Genomic DNA, 25385 nt, shown 5'->3' with positions numbered 1-25385 from the left:
TGTGTGCTAGGGTTCGGAAGATTAGGCGTGCACAAGATTGCATATGCAGACTGTATGTACATAGTATGTTAACAAGAAACGAAGTCCCATAACTCTGCAATTTTTGTTGTTGAAAGAACCTAACATGCCCCATGCACAACTACTGTTGTTACTGATCACTTGTGTGAAGTTTCATTAAATTGTGTCAAGGGGATGAGGAGAGATGGTGCACACAAGATTGTGTCTATGTATATTGTATAGTAAAAAAAAAAAACAAAGTCCCGTAACTCTGCAAATTTTCTTTCTGAAAGAACCTAACATGCCCCATGCACAACTACTGTTGTTACTGATCACTTGTGTGAAGTTTCATTAAATTGTGTTAAGGGGATGAGGAGAGATGGTGCGCACAAGATTGTGTCTATGTATATTGTATAGTAAAAAAAAAAAAAAGTCCCGTAACTCTGCAAATTTTTTTTCTGAAAGAACCTAACATGCCCATGCACAACTACTGTTGTTACTGATCACTTGTGTGAAGTTTCATTAAATTGTGTCAAGGGGATGAGGAGAGATGGTGCGCACAAGATTGTGTCTATGTATATAGTATAGTAACAAAAAACAAAGTCCCATAACTCTGCAATTTTTTTTTCTGAAAGAACCTAACATGCCCCATGCACAACTACTGTTGTTTACTGATCACTTGTGTGAAGTTTCATTAAATTGTGTCAAGGGGATGAGGAGAGATGGTGCACACAAGATTGTGTCTATGGACAGACGGACAGACAGACAGACAGACAACCTGAAACCAGTATACCCCCTTACAACTTTGTTGTCGGGGGGTACAATAAGTGTGTGAATTTTCAATCCATTCCCACAAGTGGTTACTGAGATACCAGCTTACATACAAAAACTTAACCAAATTGGGATGCTGATGCGGACGCCGATGCACGGGCAAGTCCAATAGCTCTACTATTCTTTGAATAGTCGAGCTAAAAAGGGGAAAAATTTTGTAAAAAAAGCAAAACAGAGTTATGGAATCTAAGCAGTGTACATAAGCTCTTCACAGTGAATGTGAGTTTTAGTCCACTCCCACAAGTGGTTAATTACTGAGATACCTGAGCTTACATACAAAAACCTAACAAAATCAGGATGCAGACGCTGATGAATGGATATGGCCAATAGCTCTATGTATTCTTCGAATAGTCATACTAATGCAGCAAACCAGTATAGCCAATATGATATCAACATGTCTATTTAAATAAAGCAAGACCAATATACCAAGTACTACTTTTCAATGATTGAAGAAATTGCCTTACATACCAGGACTGTACCACTACCACCAATCCTTATATGGAACTATTCATTCTTGATTAGTTCCCATCCCTAACTTCTGCATACAATTCCTTTCATTCATATGAGTTATCTTACTATAGCCTCAGGGGTCTTTAGTCTGAAAACTGTGACTGCTCATACCAAATACATTATTGATCTGCTGAAAAAGGGTCCACATGGAACTATCCATAACATATAATTAATGGTTCTATTATTATAGAAAAGATCAGACTCCATAAAGGCTCTAAAAATAAATAGAAAAAATATCCTGTCAAAAATAATAGAAAAGAATAATGATAAGACTTCTGACTGAAAAAGAGTTACATTAATAGCAATAAACTGGCAGCTAATACACTAGAACTATCTTGAGCACTGCATGATAATAAGGAATGTTTGTGGACACAATCAAATATAGTATTTATGTGAGGAGACTTGTGCTCGATTATGCATGGGCCAGTTCAACGATTAAGTAAGATGTATGCACCATGTGTAGTTCATGTGAATTTTAGATAATAACAAAATAATGACCATCTGTAATTCAAGCTTAAATTATTAAATGACTTACTTCACTCATCTTAGAGTTAGGCGGTTCGGTCTGCCCTGGCATAACTGCCATTATAGAAACACTCTTAATATGCTGTTGTTAGTCAATGCACAATAAGAGCTCAGCGCCATTTAAATTATGAAATCAAGTGCTTGAACTTTTCAGTTTTTAGCGCGATTCAACCAGACAGCAAATTACTAGGTATTTTAACATGTAGGAGACTTATGGATGTCATGCAATATTTCAAGGCTGGGCCAAATGTAGTTTCGAGGAATCGAGTTTACAATTCAAATCGGTATCATATATCTATGTTCGTAAGCTTGATGGATGTTGACTGTGAATCTATTTTTAGGTGCGTATAAACCCACAAAATATATTAACATCTTGTCAACTTTCGGAATCAAAAATATTTTAAGATGAACAAAGTTCCTAATACTTAATATTATAGGGGGTCATTGTTGGTGTCGGAGTAATGATTCACGATAACATTTTCACATGCTAGTGGGTAGCCAATTTGAAAATTCAGAGTTGCCCGCCACGAGTGAATTAAAATTTTTGTCACGAGGAAATTTCGTGATATTCATTTTACCACAATGTACTTTATTTTAGGTCAAAACTCTATATTTAATGTAGTGTATGATTCAATAAAATGTCGAAATTGGGACAATGTGTTTCAGAAGCATCGCAAAGATTTACGTCATTTTAAACGTTCATCGTCATATTGTTTCGTTCAGTACGCTCGTGAACTTTTTGACGTTAATCCGGTATCAGATTTATAATGTTCACTGAGTGGACCGACTGTTTATCAGATTATTCAACCGTTAAATTTCGATAAACCACCGAAAAACATAAAATTAAATGATATCTATAATAAAATATAATCTAACGATATATAAATAATTGTTTTAAAGACATTGCAATAAATTGCACTCTGTAGCTCAATAGGGAGCAGTGTTGATTATTATCTTGGCGATCTCGTTCCGAACCCCTAACTGTTGCATTTTTTTCCTTATGAGTAATGTACTTATTTCTTTTGCTCAGATATGATTAGAACATGTTATTACGTATATATCTACTTAGTGAGATTTGATTTGTAAATGTTCACAAATGAGTGGCCTAGATGTAACTAGAAATTGCTTTTGTAAAAAAGCGCATGTCTCCCCCAATGCAAAGTCCTATAGGCAAGAAGTCAATAGGGGTCAGGAGCGAAAGTCAAAGAGCGAAAGTCAAAGAGACACTGATGGTCGGCTGCAATAGGGATCATCTACTTGGCATGTCCAGTCATCCCACTAAGTTTCAACACTCTTGGCCTAGTGGCTCTCAAGTCAACTGTTCAGGTTCCTGTGACCTTGACCTTTGATCAAGTGACCCCAAAATTAATAGGGGTCATCTACTCTGCATGTCCAATCATCCTATTAAGTTTTAACATTCTAGGTCAAGTGGTTCTCAAGTTATTTTCCGGAAATGATTTTACATGACCAGGCCCCTGTGACCTTGACCCTTAATAGACTGACCCAAAAATTAATAGGGGTCATCTACTCTGCATGTTCAATCATCCTATGAAGTTTCAACATTCTGGGTCAAGTGGTTCTTAAGTTAATGATCGGAAATTGTTTTCCATGTTCAGGCTCCTGTGACCTTGACCTTTAACAGAGTGACCCCAAAATTGATAGGGGTCATCTATTCTGCATGTTCAATCAACCTATGAAGTTTCAACATTCTGGGTCGAGAGGTTCTCAAGTTATTGATCGGAAATGGTTTTCAATGTTCAGGCCCCTGTGACCTTGACCTTTAACAGAATGACCCCAAAATCATTAGGGGTCATCTACTCTGCATGATCAATCATCCTATTAAGTTTCAACATTCTGGGTCAAGTGGTTCTCAAGTTACTGACCGGAAATGGTTTTCAATGTTCAGGCCCCTGTGACCTTGACCTTCCACAGAGTGACCCCAAAATCAATAGGGGTCATCTACTGTGCATGACCAATCATCCTATGAAGTTTCAACATTCTGGGTCAAGTCGTTCTCAAGTTATTGATCGGAAATGGTTTTCCATGTTCAGGCCCCTGTGACCTTGACCTTCGATGGAGTGACCCCAAAATCAATAGGGGTCATCTACTGTGCATGACCAATCATCCTATGAAGTTTCAACATTCTGGGTCAAGTTGTTCTCGAGTTATTGATCGGAAATGGTTTTCCATGTTCAGGCCCCTGTGACCTTGACCTTTTACGGAGTGACCCCAAAATCAATAGGGGTCATCTACTTTGCATGATCAATCATCCTATGAAGTTTCAACATTCTGGGTCAAGTCGTTCTCGAGTTATTGATCGGAAATGGTTTTCCATGTTCAGGCCCCTGTGACATTGACCTTTGATGGAGTGACCCCAAAAACAATAGGGGTCGTCTCCTCCATAAGCCCTACCAATCTATGAAGTTTGAAGGTTCTAGGTCAAATGGTTCTCCAGTTATTGCTCAGAAAATAAAGTGTGACGTACGGACGGACAGGGCAAAAACAATATGTCTCCCCCAAAGGGGGGGAGACAATAATTACGTTTTGAAGCGATGTGGGCCTATCGCATTTGTCTTGGGGACACCTCTAATTCTATAAAATAATATTTCATTATTTTTTGTCTTTTTAGATATGAGTCGGCATTAAGGTAGTAAACGGTGTTATTTACCGGGTATGTGTTGCGTATTTGGAATTGAATGAGGAACAAGTAGCAGCATTTGTGTTTGAGTAGATCTATGACTTTTGTTGATAAGATTTAGGCTATGTAAAACTACGTTCTTTCAGATGTTACTTTGTCTACATTCTTAAATTTTGAAATCGATACATTAAAGGATTTACGGCATCTGACATGTACTACATGTTTGTTCTTCCGAATTTACAACGTAGGTTTGCTTCAAATGAATTTTAAATGCTTAATTTTATTCTTTAAAGAATTATTACATGTTTTTATCAAAACAGCTTTGTTTTTTTAAAAACTTTGACACGGCCGGTGAAACCCGACATTGTGGCCTAGTAGCATCGAAAACGGCCGACATGGGCCGACCAGACTTGACAGTAATAACCTTGACTGGTTATCAATTCCTACAATGTTTTACCACAATTAACCCCTGAAAATGTGTGGGAGAGTCTAATCTATATTTAGACTCACCAGCATACGAAATCGAAACTATAATTTGTGTTATATGGTATTGCATTGCTTAAACGGCCGAATAACCCCGAACCCACTCTAATTCTATTATCCTTTCAGAACCTGTAATCTAAGAAAACGTATTAGCGTCTGATGGCCCTTTCACACTCCTGTAGGATCAACATTTATGAAGTGCAAGTCATTTTGAAAATATTTCTGAAATATCTAAGTCTGCAGCTCTCAGATACAGAAATATCTGACATCTGCACACTTTTACACAACATCAAAAGGGCCTTTTGAACCAAAATTAAAAAAAAACACCATATGAGCTTGCTAGGTTGTGGCAGGGTCCTGCCAAGGATGCGATATCACAGGAATCTCACGTAAAAATTATGAATGTTGCACTAAAATTGGTCTAGAAGTGTCAGGTGTAGCGTTACACAAATTTTGGGAATGAATGTGCGTATGTACCAGCAGTTTAGATGTTGTTTGAAGATTCTATTTTTAGCTCTGGCAGCCCCTATGTGCAACCATGCAAAACTGTTTTAACAACATTGGTAGAGGACCACCAAAGGAACATCCAGGCCAAGTTTCATAAAAATCCATTCTGCCATTTTGGAGATGTCGTTGAAATTGTTGATGACGGACGGAAGACCAGACGAATGCACACACAACGGATGACTGACACAGCATGATCACAATAGCTCACCATGAGCACTTTGTGCTCAGGTGAGCTAAAACATCCATGCACATACTTTTAGATGGGGTGTCCCATGTGCATGAACTGTGAATATAGACCAATACAAATAAAGTTAAGCATTTTCTTTGCTTTGGGAAAAGCTGAAGGTCATCTGACATCATTTTCTGTGTAGTCAAAAACATACTATGCCTTGTGGGACTGTATAAAATGTGCCGATAACTATGAATACTGCACATTCTGTTTTTGTTTGTTTATGTTTCACCTACATGTATACAATACCATGCTGTCTGGTCCAGTTAATAGGGAAGGTTATCAAAGTTTTTCTATATAAATTAACAAAAACATAAATTATCCAGTGTCTCAGTAATAAGAAGTGACTGGTGCATGATGGAAGATAAATTACCAATTGTTCAAAATGCACAGAACCCATTTGCATAACTGCACATTTTAGGTGAGTTACGTGTGTTTGCTCTTGTATTTCATCTAGGGTACAGTGGCATTTTGTTTCTGGTCTGGTGCCTGTGCCTATTTCACAGATATGTGCACAACATGCACATCAAACCATGAATATTACTTTAACAGACTTGTTTTTTTTACTTAAATAAGGGTGTGACATTATTCAGTTCTTTGAAGTTTTCAATTAAATTGGACTTTTTAGTTAACCATTAGTGTACCCATCTGATACATAAAAAAGAAATACTGAAAAAGGAACAAGCCTGACATTCACAGCTGGATTAGTAAAATTTTGGAACAAGGAACAATGATGGCCAGCAGTTTAAGTGGAGATTTTTTAAGTATTAGCCCTGCCCCATGGTGGTCATGTTTAACACAACAAAATGACTTGAAGTAATTAAGTAAAGGAAAATTATTGTGAAATCATTTTCAAATATAGCCAGCAGCTTCATGAGAAGATTTATAGTTATACAGGGAAAACTAGCAGCCATGTTTTTTAACAAATGAACATGGCTTGAAGGAATTTGGTATAGGGCATCCAAGGAACATTTTTCATTTCGGTTGCCATAGCAACCAGAATTCGGCATGGATGACCTAGATTTGAAGGAACATTTCTGTGAAGTTTGGTTGAAATTGGCAATGGTTTAAGAGATATTCTGACCACACATCGGATGACAGACCATGCATATCTCTTCATTCTCTGGTGAGCTAAAAATATGTGAAGTTGAGGGGTTTAATGGGAGAAGGGGTAGAAGGGGTGGGTGTGTTGAAACAATATGGACTGATATATGAAAGTAGTAAGAGGGGGAAAAAATGCTGAAGAAGAAATCAGAATCTTGGATTCTCTCCAATACTGAAAATCACACAAGGAATAAAACACTAAAATAGAAGATTTGTGATATAATCTTGGCACAAAAATCAACAAAGAAACCTCAATTCTGAAAATCCATCTAATCTAATGATAGCATAGACACTTGTGGCATCAAATTCATATATTTATTTACAGCCAATTGTGCAAATAACACATAAAAAAAGCCAAGATCTCCAAGAAAGGCTCTCATAAAGCAAAATGGCTACATATCAGCACTTTATTCACTGGTAGATACAGCTGTGGTAAGCTTCTATTAAGGTTACCCAAAAAATCTATACTTAGGTAAATTCTGGTTGATGAGTAAGATATAAAGTAAACATCAGAATGCTAAAGACAATGAAATGTTTTTCAATAATGCCTGTAGATCAGACAGATAATATGATATCAGAATGCTAGAGACAATGAAATGTTTTTCAATAATGCCTGTAGATTAGACAGATATAAAATAAATATCAGAATGCTAAAGACAATGAAATGTTTTTCAATAATGCCTGTAGATCAGACAGATAATATAATATCAGAATGCTAGAGACAATGAAATGTTTTTCAATAATGCCTGTAGATCAGACAGATAATATAATATCAGAATGCTAGAGACAATGAAATGTTTTTCAATAATGCCTGTAGATCAGACAGATAATATGATATCAGAATGCTAGAGACAATGAAATGTTTTTCAATAATGCCTGTAGATTAGACAGATATAAAATAAATATCAGAATGCTGAAGACAATGAAATGTTTTTCAATAATGCCTGTAGATTAGACAGATATAAAATAAATATCAGAATGCTGAAGACAATGAAATGTTTTTCAATAATGCCTGTAGATCAGACAGAGAATGCTAGAGACAATGAAATGTTTTTCAATAATGCCTGTAAATCAGACAGAGAATGCTAGAGACAATGAAATGTTTTTCAATAATGCCTGTAAATCAGACAGAGAATGCTAGAGACAATGAAATGTTTTCAATAATGCCTGTAGATCAGACAGAGAAAGCTAGAGACAATGAAATTTTTTCAATAATGCCTGTGATCAGACAGAAAATGCTAAGACAATAATGTTTTTCAATAATGCCTGTAGATCAGACAGAGAATGCTAGAGACAATGAAATGTTTTTCAATAATGCCTGTAGATCAGACAGATATAAAATAAATATCAGAATGCTAAAGACAATGAAATGTTTTTCAATAATGCCTGTAGATCAGACAGATAATATAATATCAGAATGCTAGAGACAATGAAATGTTTTTCAATAATGCCTGTAGATCAGACAGAGAATGCTAGAGACAATGAAATGTTTTTCAATAATGCCTGTAGATCAGACAGATAATATAACATGGTTCATACAGAATATCAGAGACAAAATTCTAGTACTTTTCAAGGACTTTTTACAATTTTTCAAGGACTATTTTTTTTCAAAACCATGACCTAATCTGAACAACTTTAACGAGTTTTATTGTGTTCATCATGTAATGCAAAAATAAAACAACCATCACTTGTCACACCTTTGAAAATGACGTAATTGGATAGTTAGATTGATGTGATTCACTATTTTGCTGATGTTTAATATTTAATGCTTTTCTTGTGACTTTTTAGCGCATTCCCACTGATGATACATCAAGAATTTTGTCACACGACGTACAAATACACTTCGTTCGGTCTGCTTTATAGGGCTTCAGCCACTGTTTATATTCGTCCTTTGTCTCCCACTTACTTGAGTAAACACGTTTATTTTTCTTACTCATTTTAATTCACTGGAAACACTCGCAAACAGCAAAAAATTGCAAGTTATTATTCACCGTGTTTTTTAAACGGAAACGGAAATATACAAATGGTGATACAGTAGAAATAGCACTCAGTGTAAATATCGATAAAATGCGGCCGTAGACCACTACCATAGCATACGGGGAAATCAATGAGTGACCGACCCAAAAATAGACAAGAATTTCAAAGCCTAGACAACGTATAAAATCAGAATTTCAATGAAATTTTAATATTTATAGACATCAATGAAATGATGTTTTCAATAATGCCTTAGGCTGATATGATCAGACAGATGGCTTACAAGGAGAGTGTCTAAGTAACATTTATAACTTCATATTATCTCAAGGAATCTTGAAAATGCTAACCTGCGGATTTCCCCTGATAATGAAATTCCTTGACTGAATGATCAATAATTATGTCTTTACTTTTAGAAACTGCATAATTACCCTTTTCATTCCTTTATTTTCAGTACACAAAAAATCATTTAACAGTTGAGTTCTGAAAGCATTATAGCAGCTTAATTATCCAACAATTTGTAATTACCACTAACTGCTTTTGCATTCATTCATACCCAATCACATTTTTCTGTACTCATTACACAAATGTTAGACTGAAATGGTAAAACACAGCAGACAGTAAATACTTCTTGTCCTCCTCACTCAAAATTCCATTACAAAAATCCAATTCCTTCATGCAACCATTTAAAACATTAAACAAGCTTATTTCCTTTTTTCAAACCGAACTTCACAAAACTGGGTTGAGTTTCAATTTGTTTTGTAATAAGTAGTCTATATTTTCTAGGTTCTTCAAATATATTGCAATATTGCACGATGTAGCTACACACACTGATCACTGTGTCGGTATACAGTAGTCATAATTCCCCAATAGTCTGTCATAATCCAATAGCCTCAATAACCCCAATAGTCAAAAACAACTAAATCCATGAATAATTAACTCTCCTGCTACAATAAGGCAATCTCTGGTCTTTTCAACTCGTATAATGCTATAATTTCTGCTTTATTAAAAATTTGAAGAATCACAGAAATAATTGAAACAGAGAACCTGACAGTTGGTCAAACAAAGTACAATTATTTGTGAAAATATCTCATGCAATGACCATAAAGTGACAGCTGCCTAAAATAAGGTATAGACAATTGAAATAGGTACTGACAATAATATTGTCACCACACACTGTAAACTGCTAAATTAGAACTTACTGGGAGTATTGATCCAAATACATTATACAAATGACTTGGTGACTTGCCCAGAAAGCTGAGCTTCATTAATGCATTGCTGGGACAACAGTGACAGATGGCTGCTTGAAACTGACCAAGGCTAATAAAATCTGTCTGTGCTATAGCTGTATAATACTGAATTACAACAACTTCATTAAGATTTTATAAAATGAACTGAATTTGACCCAGAGTGACAGAGACATCACTCAACAAAAAATTGCAATTAAAGCTTATATCCTTAGGACACCGGGCACATTTTCATGCAATCTTGCCAGGCATAGGTATGTTTTTGACAACACAGAAAATGATGTCACTCGACCGTCAGCTATTTCCGGAAGTAAAGAAAATGAAAGTAGACAGGCTAAACTTGAAAACGAAAGTCACATTTGCATTGGTAGATAGTCAGGGGTCACATGCAGGGGTTACCCCATCTAAATGTATGCACGTGGACTTTTTTTTTTTTTGCTAATGGGGAGTCAATTTTCAGCATTTTCTAACGATTTGGAAATACCTGGGCTTTAGCAAAACATGTCAGTTTTTCATCTCCCAAAAAATATTTGAACTCAGAATAAACACAAATAACACAGGGGTTCTTAACAGAGCAAAGGTATATGGAGATATTTGGAACTTCGTCAAATCATTCATAAGGTCCTTTTTGATGTTGTCTGAGTGTCAGTATATTCCTTGGATGTAAGATATTTCCGTATTAGAGAGGTGCAGACCTAGACATTTCAGAAAAAATTTCAAAATGAATTTCGTGTAATAAATGTTGATTCTACGGAAGCGTGAAAGGGCCATCAGACACGTTTTATTACGTTACAGGTGCGGAAAGTATATAAACCAGTTATAAAAATCTTCTGTAGGCCAGTGTAAGTAATACTGGCTTGCGTCCTACAGCTGGACACTTTTGTAATATTTTTCACGATAACTCGGGAAATAGATATATCTAACGGTTGAAATTTCAAGTGAACAAAGCTAGGTTCTCCTCCCAACTAAAGAGCTTATTTGTTTACTTCTAAAATTAGGTCAAGTACTTTTTCGAGGCCCGAACGAAGGGCCACCGAATCACGTTGTTTTAAGGTTTAACAGTACCATGTTTCTGGACAGTGAAGTGTCATTTTATTGATTTTCAATTTACGTTCAACATTGATTTAATCTTTATTTTCAACCAAGGGAAAGTAGCCGTACAGTGTCTGAGTCATAGAATTGTACGAATTACCTCTCTTGAATTGAAGATTTGATCGTATCTCTCCCGACTGAATCTTCTAAAATTTCACTTTTCGAAGTGGATATTTTGATATGAAAATGTGTTTAAGGGTGTATTAAAATCATGCACTAAATTATCAAAGCTGTATTTCCCCGGTTTTACTGTTTACTAAACGTCTCGTCTGCTTACCTCAAATTTGCATGGGGTCTTTAGATTTATGGCGGGACCTCACGGAAATACTGCGCATGTGCATCACACCACTTCCGACTTCCCCCGACATGTAAACATGCTTCGTGAGTGCAGACGAAATCAAATGAGGCATTTATTGTAAAATACTTGAATTTAACTGTTGTAACCTCGCTGTGTTGTTGAAAATCAAGCTTCTATTTGATCATAAACAGATGAGCAAGATTAAAGACCGAAATAAAGCATTTAGAGGGACTGTCCGGTTTGGTGGTTGTCCAGATTTGGTGGTCGCTAGCCAGTAGTATCAAATTCTGAAATATTTTCAATTTAAAAAAATCTGCATGTCTTAAAATGAAGAAAAAAACCTTAGATTGGATAAAATAATTTTAATTTCAAATAATCTTATTCACACTGACAACCACTGTTAGCACCATAATATGCTTTAAATTAACAGTTAACTATACAGGTATTAGAATGGCATACAAGCTTCTCTGTTTTCTTACTGCTAGAGGGCTTTATGGACAGACACTATCAAACCAAGTCTGCAATTATTTCATGAAGATGCATCTTCCTATGTTTATTCTGCTATATTTCTCATTAACAGGGGAAGTAACTCCATTAGGTTGTTTCTATATTGACAATTTCTATTGCCCTTGGCTCTGGACATAAGTTTAGCCATTACATAAAAATATGCTATTTTAGAGACTTAAAATTAACTAATAAAATGTTTGCAGTATTTATGAAAAAAATCTATGCATGCAGCCAGGGAGCCAGGCTTCCATTTAATTGCCTATAGAATCTCCAGCTTGATTAAAGAAGAAACATTCAGACTGCTGGCAAGTTAATCTTATAAATGAAAGTTTTATTGCAATATGCCATATAAAGCATAATTATCTTAATATCAGAATGCTGTTGTAAAATCTCTTAAAAAAGGCAAACTGCTGAGGAAATGTTATGGGCGATCAGAAAATAACCTTTCATATGGCATTATGTGAAAGAAAAAGACTGCATGTCTGCAATTACTTGATTATCTTTTCTTCCAAAACTAACTGATTTTTAAAAAAAAAGCATTGAAACTGAAAAAACAACAACACAGAAACTGTAATAAGGCCACTGCCTGAAAAGTGTCTCACCCACAGGAGCTTTGACTCATGAAATAGGTGCAAAGTAAGTTTTAAAACCTTCCAAAGTTTCAAAGCTATATCTGTAACAATTTTTTGAAAAATTGTCATTTTTGTGAATTCGCAAAGGCATCAACAAAGGATCAGTATAACCGAATGATGCTCCTCGATGCATGTGCTTGTCCCAATATGAGGAATAACGTATTAGAAACCAAAAAAAAAAAAGAAGAAAAAAAGACCTTTATCATTTTGTGAAGTTTCAATGAAATGCCATTAATTCTTTTCAAGTAATGCTCTGGACAAGCCTTATTTTGTATAATAAAAGAAGATAATTCAAAAACTAGGTAAAGCAGAGTTATGATTCTTTGACACTGCATTTTGTCTCAATGGCCTCTATGATTATGTGAAGTTTCAATCAAATGCCATTAATACTTTTCAAGTTATAGTCTGGAAAAAAGTGCGACAGATGGACTGACGGACGAAGTGGCAACAATATGCTTGCCCTTCGGGGAGCATAAAAAATCTAAAGAATACTAATTTCTTCAAGGCCAAGGTCACTAGGGGGCCAGGATTCACCATAGGGGTGTAAAATGAGTTTCTGAACCATCCTTCAAGGTTTCAAAGCAATATATGTAACAGATTTTGAGAAATTGTCATTTTTGGGAATTTTCAAAGCTGTCAAAAAAAAATCTAAAAATACTAATTTCTTGAAGGTCAAGGTCACTACGGGGCCAGGACTCTCCATGGGGGTGTAAAATGTGTTTTTGAACTATCCTACAACATTTCAAAGCAATATATGTAACGGTTTTTGAGAAATTGTTATTTTTGTGAATTTTCAAAGCCATCAAAAAAATCTAAACAAGGGCACACCGCCTTGCGGGTGCAGACGCTCATCTGATTTTTTTGTCTCTGTATAATAGAAATATTGTCCAACCCATGATTTTCTAAGTCCAAAAGGGGCCATAATTCTTGCAAAAAGCAATGTAGAGTTACAGTACTTGCTGTGCAGAGTCAACTTTTAATGGCGAATAACTGCTCCAAGTTTTAAAGCAATAGCTTTGATTGTTAAGGAGAAAAGTTTGCCTAAACATAAAACTTAAACAAGAAATATAATATTTTCTAAGTCCAAAAGTGGCCATAATTCTTGCAAAAAGCAGGATGCAGTTATGTTTCTTGCTGTACAAAGTCAGCTATTGATGGTGAACAAGTGTTGCAAGTTTTAAAGCAATAGCTTTGATAGTTTAGGAGAAAAGCTGACCTAAACTTAAAACTTAACCAGGCAACGCCAACGCCGACCAAGTGATGACAGTAACTCATCTTTTTTTTCCAAACAATTGCGCCATGAAGGCCCTGTATCGCTCACCTGACCTATTGTCCTAAAGATCATCAAGATTAACATTCTGAACAAGTTTCATTAAGATATGGTCATAAATGTGGCCTCTAAAGTGTTAACTAGCTATTCCTTTGATTTGACCCCTTGACCTAGGTTTTGACCCGACATGACCCAGCTTCGAACTTGACCTAACGATCATCAAGTTTAACATTCTGACAAAGTTTCATGAAGATACAGTCATAAATGTGGCCTCTAGAATGTTAACAACTTTTCCTTTGATTTGACCTAGTGATCTAGTTTTTGACCCCACCTGACCCAGATTTAAACTTGACCTAAAGATCATCAAGATTAACATTCTGACCAAGTTTCATAAAGATTATGGTCATCAATGTGGCCTCTTAAGTGTTAACTAGCTTTTCCTTTGATTTGACCTGGTGACCTAGTTTTTGACCCGACATGACCCAGATTCAAACTTATCCTAAAGATCATCAAGTTTAACATTCTGACTAAGTTTCATGAAGATATAGTCATAAATATGGCCTCTAGAGTGTTAACAAGCTTTTCCTTTGATCTGACCTGGTGACCTAGTTTTTGATCCCACCTAACCCAGATTTGAACTTGAGCTATAGATCATCAAGATTAACATTTTGACCAAGTTTCATTAAGATTTGATCATAAATGTGGCCTCTACAGTGTAAACTAGCTTTTCCTTTGATTTGACCGGGTGACCTAGTTTTTGATCCTACATGATCCAGATTCAAACTGGACCTTGAGATCATCAAGATTAACAATCTGACCAAGTTTCATGAAGGTACAGTCATAAATGCGGCCTCTACAGTGTTAACAAGCTTTTCCTTTGATTTGACCTGGTGACCTAGTTTTTGACCCCAGATGACCCAATATCGAACTCGTCAAAGACTTTATTGAGGATAACACTCTGATCAAGTTCCATTAAGATTGGGCCAAAACTGTGACCTCTAGAATGTTAACAAGCTTTACCTTTGATTTGACCTGGTGACCTAGATTTTGACCCCAGATGACACAATATCGAATTCGTCTAAGATTTTATTACGGCTAACATTCTGACCAAGTTTCAATAAGATTGGGCCAAAAATGTGACCTCTAGAGTGTTAACAAGCTTTTCCTTTGATTTGACCTGGTGACCTAGTTTTTGATTCCAGATTACCTGATATCAAATTCGTCCAAGATTTTCTTGAGGGTAACATTTTGACCAAGTTTCATTAAGATTGGGCCAAAATTGTGACCTCTAGAGTGTTAACAAGCTTTTCCTTTGATTTGACCTGGTGACCTAGTTTTTGACCCCAGATGACCCAATATCAAACTCGTCCAAGATTTTATTTAGGGTAACATTCTGACCAAGTTTCATTAAGATTGGGCCAAAAATGTGACCTCTAGTGTTAACAGTCAAATTGTTGACGGACGGACGGATGACGGACGACGGACACAGGGCGATCACAAAAAATTAGATGAGCTAAAAATGCTAATTTCTTCAAGGTCAAGGTCACTAGGGGGCCAGGACTCACCATGGGGTGTAAAATTAGTTTCTAAAACATCCTACACAGTTTAAAAGAAATATATGTAACAGTTTTTTAGCTATTCACAATTGCTGAAGCCGTCGCTGTATCCAGAATTTGAATCGCTTAGTCTCGCTTCCACTAAAAGTGGGCGAGACAAAAAAGGATGGTAACTGTATAGCCATCTTGCTGCAATTGTCCCCTCCCTTCTGTAACTCTCCCCTGTGGTTACCCCAAACTACAGGGTTTCAATAAATCTTGTACATCACAAGCCAACGATATATCATCTATTTTTGGAGAAGAATTATAAGATTTTGTTTTGAAAACTAAGCAACTTTCAAACAAGGAAGTCATCTGAACCTATAAGTTAACAAAAGTGAAAACAAGAGGGCCAAGATGGCCCTAGGTCGCTCACCTGAGAAACACACTATAACAGTGTAAACATGTTTAACCTACTGATTTCATGAAAACAAATATTTTGGTCAATTTTCATTAAGATTGGACTAAAAATGTGGTCTCTTGAGTTTAAACAAGTATTTTCTTAGATATGACCTAGTTTTTGACCCCAGATGACCCATTTTCGAACTCGGCCTAGATTTCATCAAAGCAATCATTCTGACCAATATTCATGAAGATCAATTGAAAAATACAGCCTCTATCGCATACACAAGTTTTTTCCTTGATTTGACCTAGTGACCTAGTTTTTGACCCCAGATGACCCATTTTCGAACTCGGCCTAGAATTCATTAAAGTTATCATTTTGACTTAATTTCAGGAAGATCTATTGAAAAATACAGCCTCTATGGCTTATACAACCTTTTCCTTTGATTTGACCTAGTGACTTACTTTTTGACCCCAGATGACCCATATTCGAAATTGACCTAGATTTCATCAAGGCAATCATCCTGACCAAAATTTATGAAGATTAATTGAAAAATACAGCATCTATCGCATACACAAGGTTTTTCCTTGATTTGACCTAGTGACCTAGTTTCTGACCCCAGTTGACCCTTTTTCGAACTCGGCCTAGAATTCATCAAGGTAATCATTCTGACCAATATTCATGAAGATCAGTTGAAAAATACAGCCTCTATCGCATACACAAGGTTTTTCTTTGATTTGACCTAGTGACCTAGTTTTTGACCCCAGATGACCCCTTTTCGAACTCGGCCTAGATTTCATCAAGGTAATCATTCTGACCAATATTCATGAAGATCAACTGAAAAATACAGCCTCTATCGCATACACAAGGTTTTTCTTTGATTTGACCTAGTGACCTAGTTTTTGACCCCAGTTGACTCATTTTCGAACTTGGCCTAGATTTCTTCAAGGTAATCATTCTGACCAAGTTTCATGAAGATTAATTGAAAAATACAGTCTCTATCGCATACACAAGGTTTTTCCTTGATTTGACCTAGTGACCTAGTTTCTGACCCCAGTTGACCCCTTTTCGAACTCAGCCTAGATTTCATCAAGATAATCACTCTGACTAATATTCATGAAGATCAGTTGAAAAATACAGCCTCTATCGCATACACAAGGGTTTTCTTTGATTTGACCTAGTGACCTAGTTTTTGACCCCAGATGACCCATTTTCGAACTCAGCCTAGATTTCATCAAGGTTATCATTCTGACCAATATTCATGAAGATCAATTGAAAAATACAGCCTCTATCGCATACACAAGGGTTTTCTTTGATTTGACCTAGTGACCTAGTTTTTGACCCCAGATGACCCATTTTCGAACTCAGCCTAGATTTCATCAAGGTTATCATTCTGACCAATATTCATGAAGATCAATTGAAAAATACAGCCTCTATCGCATACACAAGGTTTTTCTTTGATTTGACCTAGTGACCTAGTTTTTGACCCCAGATGACCCATTTTCGAACTCGGCCTAGATTTCATCAAGGCAATCATTCTGACCAAGTTTCAAGAAGATCAGTTGAAAAATACAGCCTCTATCGCATACACAAGCTAAATGTTGACAGACAGACGACAGACGACGGACGACGGACTTAGAGCGATCAGAAAAACTCACCTGAGCAGTGCTCAGGTGAGCTAAAAACAGGGATGAGTTGGGCACTGAATCTTTAAGTTATTATTAGGGAAAGAACCAGTGATGAGTTGGATGCTGAATCTATAAGTTTTTATAAGGGAAAGAACCAGGGACAAGCTGGACACTGAATCTACAAGTTAACATAAGGGAAAGAACCAGGGGTAGGTTGGACACTAAATCTACAAAGTCACATTAGGGAAAAAACAAGGAACAGGCTGGACACTGAATCTACAAGCCAACATCAGGGAAAGAACAAGGGATGAGTTGGACTCTGAATCTACAATATAACATTAGGGAAAGAACCAAGGATGATTTGGACATTGAATTTACAACTAAAGATTAGGAAAAGAACTAGGGACAGGTTGGACACTGAATCTACAAGCCAACATTCGGGAAAGAACAAGGGATGAGTTGGACTCTGAATCTACAATATAACATTAGGGAAAGAACCAAGGATGATTTGGACACTGAATTTACAACTAAAGATTAGGAAAAGAACTAGGGACAGGTTGGACACTGAATCTATAAATTAACATTAGGGCAAGAACCAAGGACGAGTTGGACACTGAATTTTCAAGATGACAGTAGGGAAAGAACCAGGGACGAGTTGGACACTGAATCTACAAGTTAACATTAGGGAATGAACCAAGAGCAAGTTGGACATTGAATCTACAAATTAACATTGGGCAAGAACCAAGGACGAGTTGGACACTGAATTTTCAAGTTAACAGAAGAGAAAGAACCAGGGATGAGTTGGATACTGAATCTACAAGTTAAGATTAGGGAAAGAACCAGGGACGGATTGGACACTGAATCTATAAATTAACATTGGGCAAGAACCAAGGACGAGTTGGACACTGAATTTTCAAGTTAACAGAAGAGAAAGAACCAGGGATGAGTTGGATACTGAATCTACAAGTTAAGATTAGGGAAAGAAACAGGGGTAGGATTGGACACTGAATCTATAAATTAACATTGGGCAAGAACCAAGGACAAGTTGGACACTGAATTTTCAAGTTAACAGTTAGGGAAAGAACCAGGGACGAGTTGGACACTGAATCTACAAGTTAAGATTAGGGAAAGAACCAGGGGTAGGTCTGGACACTGAATCTCCAAATTAACATTAGAGCAAGAACCAAGGACGAGTTGGACACTGTCCATTTACAAGTTAAAACAAGGCAGTCTGAAAGACAGCTAAATCCCCCGCCACTGGTACGGATAGTGAAAGGGTAAACCTTTGACCTTGAGCTGTGACCTTGACCTTGAACTGACATGGTTGACCCATGAATTCTGCACATCGTCTAGATGAGGTGATCATTTGACCCAAGTTTCATGAAAATCCTAAAAGGGGTTTAGGAGATACAGAGCTCAAACCTTTGACCTTGAGTTGTGACCTTGACCTTGAGTTGACATGGCTGACTCATGAGTTCTTGATGAGGTGATCATTTGACCCAAGTTCAATGTAAATCCTTCAAGGGGTTTAGGAGATACAGAATGAACATAAAATGGAAGGCTCAAACCTTTGACTCTAAGTTGTGAATTTGACCTTGAGCTGGCACGGCTGACTTATCAATTCTGCATATCATCTTGATGAGGTGATCATTTGACCCAAGTTTGATGAAAATCCTTCAAGGGGTTTAGGAGATGCACAGCGGACACAAAATGGAAGGCTCAAACCTTTGACCTTGAGTTGTGACCTTGACCTTGAGCCGACATGGCTGACACATGAGTTTTGCACATCGTCTTGATGAGGTGATCATTTAATCCAAGTTTCATAATTACCCTTCAAGAGGTTTAAGAGATACAGAGCGGACACGAAATGGTAGCCTCAAACCTTTGACCTTGAGTTGTGACCTTGACCTTGAGCCGACATGGCTGACTCATGGGTTCTGCACATCGTCTTGATGAGGTGATCATTTGATTCAAGTTTCATGATTATCCTTCAAAGGCTTAAGGAGATACAGAGCGGACACGAAATGGGAGGCTCAAACCTTTGACCTCGAGTTGTGACCTTGACCTTGAACCGACATGGCTGACTCATGGGTTCTGCACATCGTCTTGATGAGGTGATCATTTGACCCAAGTTTCATGAAAATCATTCAAGGGGTTTAGGAGATACAGAGCGGACACAAAATGTTACAGAAGGACGGACGGAGACCATTCCTATAACCCCCTACCACTTGTGGCGGGGGATTAATTAGGGCAAGAACCAAGGATGAGTTGGACACTGAATTTTCAAGTTAAAAGTAGGGAAAGAACAAGGGACGAGTTGGACACTAAATCTACAAGTTAACATTAGGGAAAGAACCAAGGACGAGTTGGACACTGAATCTACAAGTTAACATTAGGGCAAGAACCAAGGACGAGTTGGACACTGAATTTTCAAGTTAACAGTAGGGAAAAAGGCGGGGCGAGTTGGACACTAAATCTACAAGTTAACATTAAGGAAAGAACCAAGGGCGAGTTGGACACTGCATCTACAAGTAAACATTTGGGCAAGAACCAAGGACGAGTTGGACACTGAATTTTCAAGTTAACAGTAGGGAAAGAAGCAGGGACGAGTTAAACACTAAATCTACAAGTTAACATTAGGGAAAGAACCAAGGGTGAGTTGGACACTAAATCTACAAAGTAACTTTAGGGCAAGAACCAAGGACGAGTTGGACACAGCATGAACAAAATATATACGATGTATGTACTGAGCTAAAAAACAGAGTAACAATAAGGTAAAAAATGTTCATCAATTTGCAAGGTAACAATCAAACTAGAGTGATTTATGTCCCCGTGTAAAGGCTTATTTGAAAAAGTTGTAATGTTAATCTATCATACTATAATATATGTATCTTTTAAAACCAATAAAGGTGATGTCTTTCAATACAGCATCATTTAAATGGAAGTGTAACATATTTATTTAACAGACCACTCTGGTGAGAAAAGTTTTAATTTTGGAAGTAAATAGAAAAGCAAATCTTTAAAAGTAAATAGGGCATTGTACACAACCATAAATTAACAATAGGGAAATGAATGTAACCATGACTTATCAAAAAATATACAAGAGGGCTCTTGTAGCCCTAGTTCACTCACCAGAGTATCATTGTTCTTGATGACAAGTACAGTATTTTGATAAGGTTTTATGCATCAAGATTCTGTTAAGGTAATCAAATATGTAAAACTCTATTGTTATCTTCAAATAGATTTAACTGACTCATCAGTAATCAATTATTTGTGGGTCTCAAAGTCCTTCCTCACTGAATTAAGTGATATAATTCAAGAATGGTAAAATTTATTATAAAACTGTGATACACTCATCAAAGAAACAGATGCAATTTCCTTCATCAATAAAGAAATTGAATCACTTCAAACACTTCACTGTTTGAGAAAAAGAGGAAAATGTATTATGAGCTTTATCCTTAGGCTCCTCCTTCATCAAGGACTGAACTTTATTTTTCTGCCAACGAATCAGACTACTTCATTCTTCAATTCCATGTATTAACAGGTCAACAGTTTGAACATTGTTAACACTTATTTAAACAAGGGCACCGCCTTGCGGGTGCTGACACTCATCTGATTTTTTTTGTATAATAGAAATATTGTCCTACCCATGATTTTCTAAGTGATTTTCTAAGTCTAAAAAGGGCCATCATTCTTGCAAAAAGCAGGATAGAGTTATGTTTCTTGATGTACAGCATCCGCTAATGATGGTGAAAAACTGTTGCAAGTTTTAAAGCAATAGCTTTCCTTGATAGTTTATGAAAAAAGCCGACTTAAACATAATACTCAACCAAGAAAACTGATTTTCTAAGTCCAAAAGGGGCAATAATTATTGCAAAAAACAGGATGGAGTTATGTTTCTTGCTGTACAGGGTCAGCTTATGATGGTGAACAAGTGTTGCAAGTTTCAAAGCAATAGCTTTGATAGTTTAAGAGAAAAAGTTGACCTAAACATAAAACTTAACCAAGAAATCTGATATTTTCTAAGTCCAAAAGGGGCCATAAATCTTGCAAAAAGCAAGATGGAGTTATGTTTCTTGCTGTACTGGGTCAGCTTATGATGGTGAACAAGTGTTCCAAGTTTTAAAGCAATAGACTTGATAGTTTAGGAGAAAAGCTGACCTAAACATAAAACTTAACCAAGAAAACTGATTTTCTAAGTCCAAAAGGGGCAATAATTCTTGAAGAAAGCAGGATGGAGTTATGTTTCTTGATGTACAGGGTCAGCTTATGATGGTGAACAAGTGTTGCAAGTTTCAAAGCAATAGCTTTGATAGTTTAGGAGAAAAGTTGACCTAAACATAAAACTTAACCAAGAAATCTGATATTTTCTAAGTACAAAAGGGGCCATAAATCTTGCAAAAAGCAGGATGGAGTTATGTTTCTTGCTTTACAGGGTCAGCTTATGATGGTGAACAAGTGTTCCAAGTTTCAAAGCAATAGCTTTGATAGTTTAGGAGAAAAGCTGACCTAAACATTAAACTTAACCAGGCAACGCCGACGCCGACACCAACGCCAATCAAGTGATGACAATAACTCATTTTTTTCCCCAAAAATCAGATGAGCTAAAAATAAATAGGCCTCTTGACCAAGACAGCCAGTCAAATTCAGTTATATTTACCAGGTGAAAAATCATCCACATAATTTTAGTTACACCAAAGTGTAATAGGCCGTCAAACCTACCCTTCCCGTCTGTAGATCATTGAAGTGTTATTAATCTATTTTTATCTTGAAACTTGCAAATCAAGTCTTTCTCGTGTGCATTCAGTTATTCTTATTTAGGAGATTTTGTTCCATAAAATCTATTAATTATTGAATTTACAGCGACACCTATATATTCACTTTCACTTCCTATTTTTATCCTGTCATGGTTTAGTGAACATTGTATTCATACACTATCGAACTTCTTTTGGTCAAATTTTGAACCTCTTCACAGTTTCGAATGACACGTCACAGTCAACATCAAAAATTTGCCGCTCCCACCCACCCTTATAAATTAAGTTCCATTTTGTTTGTTTATATTATATAATTGTATGCCTTACTTTGCTTACCTTTATTAATGTTTGCGCTTATTCTGTTTCATCCTTTTTTTTTGTGTAATATGCTTGTCCTTTTTATTTGTTGCTTTAATTTTGCTTACCCTTGTTTCCTGTGCTTATTAATTTGTGCTTATTTTGTTTCATACATTATGGTTATAATTTTGTATTTGACATGATAGTTTTATTAATTCGCAAATTTTTTTTTTTCCAATGTAATAGTTTAAAGCGTTAATTTGGCAATATAAATAGTATGATTGCTTTCCTCATTGTCATACATAAGGTCATAGGGTAACAGCTATTTGTGAATTTAGAATAACATTCTTATGGTTACTAATTGAATTGTGTTGTATTGACAGTGTAGTAGTTTTTGAATATAGTCTGTCAGTTACATATAGTAATCATGGAGTGTTATGTCAGTAATTTATATTACGTTATCCTTGACCATTGTTTAAGACGTGTCTGTGCTCTATTAAATCATTTAATTTATCAGTCATTGTCGTTTCTGTTATGAAATAATTACATTTAGTAGTGTGCTTTTTTGTTGTGATAAGTGTGAAATTATCCCTAGTCGTGACTTGAACCAACTAACCGGCCCATTACAGAAGTAATGTATGCTTGAACTTTGAAATTCTTATTTTTGATATCTTATATTGGAAAGTATGATAAAGTTATATTGAACAGAAACAAAAAATGTCCCAAAAATGCCAATGCACTACTTAGTGTGTCCTTAAATGTTTGACACGTTTGAAAAATTAGGTACAAAAAGGAATAAAATCTTATAATTATTCAAGACAGGGATATGGTCTTAAATTTACATTTTAATCTCTTCCGAGTCGTTATTGTTTTAAATGTTTCATTATATGGGTTGCGACAGATAGATATATGGGACTCAGTGCTTTGAACTTTTTCTGTAGGGGGTGCACGAACATGCTTCTAACTCAGTAATGTAAACCAGTCCCAGTTCAGAAGTACAATTAAACAAATAACAAATCAACTTCCCATATATCTAATCCTGTGATGAAAAGTTTTCAACAAGACAAAAGTCATGCTAAACAAGTAAGTATAATATTATGTTTTACAGACATGTTAAGTATTCTGTATTTTTCTCTACTTATGTAATTAGGATTTCTAAGTTGTTGGATCAGGTTAACATGCAGGATCATGCATGATACCTTTTCTTGGTTTCTGTTCATGGTGAATCTGAATGGGTATGAAGCCTCTTCCCTGCTGTGGTCTTGCTTCAAACTCATCTTGAACTTTAGGATGAGACTGGCCTTGACTTTCTGATAGTGACCTAGACAAAGGAGCACAAGACATGTCTGGACCCCTCCTCTGTTGATGAGGAGAAGCTGCTGGTGCCCAGGCTGCAGTTGGTGCCTGGGCAGAATGCATATTAGGTTTCCATACATGCCTAGATTGTAAAGGAGAATGCATAGGTCTCCATGATGGTTGAGCTTTACCCCTCCCACCTTCGATATCACTAAAACAGGTATCATCATCATGAATTATGTTGCGCTGCAGTTTTGGACTTCCACTTCTTCTAACTTTATGCCTAAATGAAGGTAATGTAGAATAGCTTCCTGCTTCACTTTCGAGTATTTGTTTGGCTGATAGATCATTTGGTGTTTTTTTCTTAACTGGCAGAGTAGCATAGGACCTTTCATCTTGGCGCATTTCTTCCCATTTCTTTTGTAAGGTGTCCTTTTTATCTGCTTCCAGCTGATGTTGTATAGCTTCTTCCACACGTTTTTCTCTCTGAGATTCCACTTTTGTTGGGATAATGTATTCACTCTGTTGTGCCCCATATGGGGGTGGATCAATATCTGGGTACTTACCAAATGCTGAAGGCTTTATTTCCTGTTTTGTTTGTTTGTCATATATTGGAACTTGCCTTATTGCATCATATATTACATTATTTATGTCTCTTTCAAGATCTATTCTACGTTTTTCTAAATCAGCTTTCTTTTTATCCCGCTCAATCCGGATTTGTCGCGGTGAATCAGGTTTAGAGTCACTTTCTAGAGATGTTTGTGAGGTAAGAGGTCCTCTTTTTATTTGAATGGGTATTTCTCGCCTTGGAGAACTAGACAACTGACCAGGAGACTGCTGTCTCTGCTGTCCATCTGTTGAAGTGAATTGTTCACGCAGAAGTGCACGCTGTATTGGACTCCTCTCAATATTAACTGACCTGGCTAAATCAGCACTCTGACCTTGATCAACTTCAACAGGGACTTGCCTTAGACTTCTAAGACCTTCATTTATTCCATCAAAAAGAACAGGAATTTCTCTTGGAAGGTCACTATGACCTGAGGCGAAATCTCTGGGTGGAGGGAATATGTTTTGAGGCTGCGACCTTCGAGAATCATGTGACCTTGGTGAATCAAGGCTGTAACCTTGAGACTGTGGCGAATTAATTGCTTGATTTTTGTGAGACTCAACCTTTATTGGCAATGACCATGCATGACTGTCAGCACTTACATTTTTGGCTGCAGCAGACACTCCTCCAAAAGTCTGCTGCTGGCTTCTGTATAGTTCAGAGTCATCTGTGTAAAAGAAATAGAAAATTAATACAACCATTTGAGTGACAGAATAATCATGAAAAGCCATGCAGGTCATGTCTATCAAAAGAATCAACCCACAACAGTTTATAAACAAAAATGCAAATCATAAACTTAAAATTAAGACAACATGAAAACCATGCAAAATGCTGCAAACTAAACCATGCTGTAACTGCAAATCTGAAAATTCATCCAATCTGAGACAACCATGACCAGAAAATCCAACACAGTAAATGAGACAAAAATATGGCAGAACTGCTCAATGAATTTGGCCTGATTATAGATAGGAAATGTTAGGCAGAGGATGCAACCACAGTCCTCCAAGCTTTCCAAAAAGAAACA

General features: G+C 36.5%; 1 protein-coding gene across 25 annotated transcripts in view; it reads right to left on the bottom strand.

The window, feature by feature from the left end:
* The window catches only part of LOC123563976 (sorbin and SH3 domain-containing protein 1-like), a 426437-nt gene that overhangs the window by 283968 nt on the left and 117084 nt on the right, over window positions 1-25385 (bottom strand). For 20 of the 25 annotated variants that reach the window (XM_053536606.1, XM_053536607.1, XM_053536608.1 and 17 more), the window contains one exon: window positions 23658-25028. The exons of the other annotated variants lie outside the window; for them this stretch is intronic. In XM_053536606.1, coding sequence (XP_053392581.1) covers window positions 23658-25028 — 1371 coding nt within the window. The remainder of the gene's footprint in view (window positions 1-23657; window positions 25029-25385) is intronic. 25 annotated transcript variants of the gene reach the window in all.

The sequence above is a fragment of the Mercenaria mercenaria genome, chromosome 2 (genome assembly GCF_021730395.1).
Source record: "Mercenaria mercenaria strain notata chromosome 2, MADL_Memer_1, whole genome shotgun sequence".
NCBI lineage: Eukaryota > Metazoa > Mollusca > Bivalvia > Venerida > Veneridae > Mercenaria > Mercenaria mercenaria.
This window is presented reverse-complemented; position numbering and strand designations above follow the sequence as displayed.